The following is a 4,872-nucleotide window of genomic DNA, read 5'->3' as shown; positions in this document are numbered from 1 at the left end:
TTTTTTCAAAAAATATAATTTATTTATAATATATATTTTTTTGTTAATACTCTTCTCAATTTTTTTTAAATTATGAAATAATATATATTTAAATTATCAGATATAAATTCGTACCCCACTAACAGCCGGAGAGCAGAGTGCTGGTGATCCATAATTCATGAAAAAAACATCATTCGAAGAAAAGATGGTGTTTGATTGTATCCAACTTGCCAAGTTTGGCAAAAGACCATTAACTGCGATTCTCATCCACATTCGACACATATATATTTATCGTAGATGCCTCAAGTCAACTATTCTTTCTCCTATATATATTTTTCTTGATTTCAATTCTTTTTCTCATCAATTCATTTGGTATTTTAAACTCCATTGCGGGTTCTAAGTTTCATAAGGTTTTAGCTTAATTTGCTCGAGAAGAAAAGGGTTCAGATTTGGTCCCTCTATTTTCTTGAATCTTACATTTTGTTTTTATTTCAAGGTATTGGGTTTTAAATCTAAATGTTTTCTTGGCTTATATTTCGTAGGTATGACCAAGTTGAGATTTTTTTTTTAATGTTTTTTGGATTAAATATTGGAAATTTGTTTTGGGATTTGAGTTTCCCTTACGAGAGTATATGGCTAATAGTATGAATCTGTGGGATTCGTTGTTTTAGAACTTTGATTAGAATCCAGTTTTTATATATATGTATTTTTAATTTCTTGGGTAGCTAATAGTTTACAATAGACTAATCAATATGGTGACAGATGGCTCTTTTTACGTTCTTTTGGCCTACCAATGGAGTAATTTAAGGCTCAAGATTCTTTAAAAATATTCTATTATGCCAGCTTAGTTTAGTATTAAGTATAGTTTCATAGATTCTTTTCTAATAAAAAAATAATTCTTTCATGGGGTAAGTATTGATCTGAAGCACCAAAACTGCAGGGGTAGCCATTTTTTGCGGAGACTTTGAAGGCTTTAATTAGTGTTAAATGAAAATTTGTGTGCGAAGAAGTGTGGAAAACTCCTTGATGTAGCTTGTTAGTTTAATATTTAGAGGGGCAAAGGATAACCCCATGTGAGTTTTGCTGCATTTTCCATGGATCTTGAGGCACAATTTATTGCATCGAATACACATCTCTATGCGCCTCTGTTGCCTATATATATAATAATATTGGACAATCTATAGCTGATCAAACTTCTTTTATGTCAACCCTTTTCCTCTTCGTCATCAAAATCTTGATTTAGAGGTCAAATTCAAGACTGATACTAGATTTTTCAGTCTAGTCTTGAGGTTGGGCAAGAGTTAGTATCATCATGGGTTTCTTTTTCATCAACTTTGTTTTTTGTTTAAGTTTGTCGCTGATGTGCTGAATTTATATTGCAAATATTTGCAGGTGTTTGGTTTTTTTGTCTGGACTTTTAAGATGGTGTTATCCAGGCATCCGACCATCAGAAGTGGAGAGTATCTGGAAGGAATGTTAAGCGAACACCTGGGAGGAAAGGCTAAGTTGAAGGCACATAAGGGTGCCTCAGCTCGGCTTGTCTTGGTCTTAACGTGTTTACAATTGGCCTTTGCAGTTTACGCCACATTTCTTCTGTATTACATGAGTCCCATGGTAGACTTGAAAACAAAACCGGACTTTTCTTGGGCTACCCATATAGCACGACAATGGAAACATTTCATTGCCACACCTCATGTTGTGAGTCATTATGAAGCATCCAACTCGTTTGTCCAAGGTAAAGTTAGTCCCTCAGAAGTTTGTGAGCATGAAAGCATAGATTTTGTGCAGAAGAAATCTAATGATGCAGTGATGATCAAGTTGAAGAGGGAACTTTATCAGGAAGTGTTGGATTTTCAATCCAAAAACATCGGAACCGAGACTCTTTCCCAGTTAATGGCCATGAAATCCAAGTGGGATTTAAAGGGTTCAAATGTCCCCAAAGTTACTGTGATTTTGAATCATTTTAAACGAAAAACATTATGTGCACAGCTTGATACTTTGCTTCATCAAACACTTCCATTTCATCATGTTTGGGTACTTTCATTCGGTAGTCCTAATGAACAATCATTGAAAATGATTGTTGATAGCTATAACCACTCAAGAATCAGTTTCATTAGCTCAAGCTATGATTTCAAGTACTATGGGAGATTCCAAATGGCTTTACAAACAGAAGCTGATCTTGTGTATATACTTGATGATGACATGATACCGGGGAAAAAGATGCTACAGATTTTATCACACATAGCAGGGACCGAAAAGTACAAGAACTCGGTTCTAGGCAGTATTGGGAGGATCTTGCCTTTCCGACAGAAGGATTTTACATTTCCGAGCTATAGAAAGTTCCGGTCCAAAGAAGCTGGGCTTTATTTGCCTGATCCTGCATATGACATCACAATTGACAATGTTGTTCAGGTTGATTTTCTTTCTAGTTCGTGGTTTCTGTCTGCTGAACTTGTTAAAACGCTTTTCATCGAAACACCATTTACTTTCATGACCGGAGAAGATTTGCATTTGAGGTATGAAACTTATTTGATTTTCTTTTAGGTTACATTCTTATATAACTCTTCGAAGTAATAGTTTTACAAAACAATCATGTAGCTATCAGCTTCAAAAGTACAGAAATGCCGGTTCATTTGTGCTGCCCGTTGATCCAAAGGACAAAGAAACCTGGGGAGACAGTGAACATCGGCTTGCTTATGTATCTGAAACGACAGTAATCTTCAAAGACATCGTCCAAGTTAGAGATGATCAATGGTGGAAAGCCCTTTCCACTGGTTACGTAACACAATGGGCAGCAATGTATCCTCAAAAGATTGATGCACTTTTCTATGCTCATTCTGTTGCAGAAGTTAAAGCTCTAGCGCCCCTACTCGAAAAGTTCAGAACGACTGTTGGGAAAAAGGCCTACATTGTCATCTCAGGTGGAAAATTCTGCCCTTGTGAAGACGCGGCAGCAGTTTTAAATTGGCCTAAGGTTGTGTGTAAAGAGAGACGGTTCAAAATTTTTGACTTGGGAATCGGTTCTTTATCCGAGCTTTCGAATTCCGAGGTGCCTGTTGTGCAAGGTGTTTATGCTAGCATGAAAGGAGTTATCAAGATTCACAACCCGAGTGTAGTGATTGCAGTTTCTGATATTGAACCAAATGTCAAAAAGGCTTTGACAATGGCACTAGAGGCTAACAGAAATGGTTCAACTTTGGTTCTTTTACCAAGATCTTCTTTGTCAAAGGTTCTTTGGATTGCTGATCTTCGATCCACGGCGTTACCTAGTAAGGAACACATTAGGTTTTCTACTGGTTTTTTATTTATATTTTCTTGATAGATAATAACAAATTAAATTTCTATTTGTAGATTGGAACCGTATGAGGATATCTATAAGCATCATCACTCAGAACCGGGCTGCTTCACTTACAAGACTTCTGAAGTCTCTCACTGATGCATTCTACGTAGGAGATGAGGTTCGAATTTCATTGAATGTCGATAGCAAAGTAGACGAGGAAACTCTTAAACTAATAGATTCCTTCGAATGGCCACACGGGCCAAAAACTCTACGTAGACGAATCATCCAAGGAGGGCTCATTCGAGCCGTGAGTGAAAGCTGGTATCCATCCTCGGACGATGATTTTGGTCTACTACTCGAGGATGACATTGAAGTCTCCCCTTACTATTACTTATGGATCAAATATGCCCTTTTGGCATATCACTACGACCCTCAAGTATCTCTGCCCGAGCTCTCCTCGATCTCACTCTACACCCCAAAATTAGTCGAAGTGGTGAAAGAACGGCCTAGATGGAATGCCACCGAGTTCTTTAAACATATCCATCCAAACACGCCATATCTCCATCAGTTACCCTGCAGTTGGGGTGCAGTTTTCTTCCCAAAACAATGGAGGGAATTCTATGCATACATGAACATGAGATTCACAGAGGACGCCAAGCAAAATCCAGTCCAAATCCCAAAATCAAGAACAAATGGATGGCAAGCTTCTTGGAAGAAGTTTCTTATCGACATGATGTACATAAGAGGCTATGTTAGCCTGTATCCCAACTTTCCGAACCAAGCTAGTTTTTCGACCAATCACATGGAGCCGGGAGCTCATATCAGCGCAAAAGACAACGTCGTGAGGCACGACAAGGGCGATTTTGAGGTGCCACTATTGAAGCAAGACTTCAGGACTTTGTTACCAAATGGGAAATTACCTCCGGCTTCTAAGTTGCCTTCATTGAGTCTGTTTAATCAGGCTGTGTCTTTGAAGGGTTTGAAGGCCGCAGGAGCGAAGTTGGGGCAAGATGTTCTTGAATGCAGCACAACAGAAGTTGTGGCTGTTAATCAAGTAACTGGTCTACCTTCACACTGTGCTAAATTTTAACGATTTGATTTGTTTCGTTGCAATTTTTTCGTTTGTTTTGGTGATATATTTTGTTGTAGCACTAGGTAAAATCTTGGCAAGCGATGGAACCGAATTGTGTAAAGAAAAGCTATAAATAAATCCGGGGGGTTTAGAACAATTGCAAAACTTGCTGATTTTGAGTCCCATCATATCTTTACCATTGTCTAGTGGCTAATCTTTCAACCCTTGGAAGACACAGCTTGGCTAATGGCGAGAATTCTTGCCTGGACCGGAACAAATTGTTAGATCTCGGTTTTTTATTACCCAAAACGCAGTAGAAGTTTTAAAATTTTTATTCTATTTTGACAATCAAAATATTTGTTTGAGCACTCGTATGATTTTAATAATTAAACACACATAGGATGTTTAAAACTTTTATCTTTGGTGAATGATTCACAAGGCTCCAACTATTCCGGAATTAGCGGAGATAGCTTTTGATGTATTTCCTACGAACTTTCTTCAAGAACTCCTTCTTTCAATCTTCGAAACAAGTCCACGACTA

The 4,872-nt window shown here is 37.7% G+C and overlaps 1 protein-coding gene across 3 annotated transcripts; it reads left to right on the top strand.

Moving 5' to 3' along the window:
* Positions 1-132: 132 nt before the first annotated feature.
* LOC140981868 (uncharacterized) lies at positions 133-4,606 on the top strand. 3 transcript variants are annotated; one of them, XM_073448365.1, is made up of 4 exons: positions 133-475; positions 1,372-2,495; positions 2,578-3,248; positions 3,331-4,606. In XM_073448365.1, the coding sequence occupies exons 2-4, from the start codon at positions 1,402-1,404 to the stop codon at positions 4,347-4,349; spliced, it is 2,784 nt and encodes a 927-aa protein (XP_073304466.1). In that variant the 5' UTR covers positions 133-475; positions 1,372-1,401; the 3' UTR covers positions 4,350-4,606. The 3 variants fall into 3 exon arrangements, with proteins under 3 accessions (XP_073304466.1, XP_073304467.1, XP_073304468.1); XM_073448366.1 differs by having other exon boundaries at positions 133-1,268; XM_073448367.1 differs by having other exon boundaries at positions 133-1,279.
* Positions 4,607-4,872: the final 266 nt, after the last annotated feature.

The sequence above is a fragment of the Primulina huaijiensis genome, chromosome 7, assembly GCF_012295235.1.
Source record: "Primulina huaijiensis isolate GDHJ02 chromosome 7, ASM1229523v2, whole genome shotgun sequence".
Classification (NCBI taxonomy): domain Eukaryota; kingdom Viridiplantae; phylum Streptophyta; class Magnoliopsida; order Lamiales; family Gesneriaceae; genus Primulina; species Primulina huaijiensis.
Note: the sequence above shows the minus strand (reverse complement) of the source record. Positions and strands in the feature narration are given on the sequence as shown.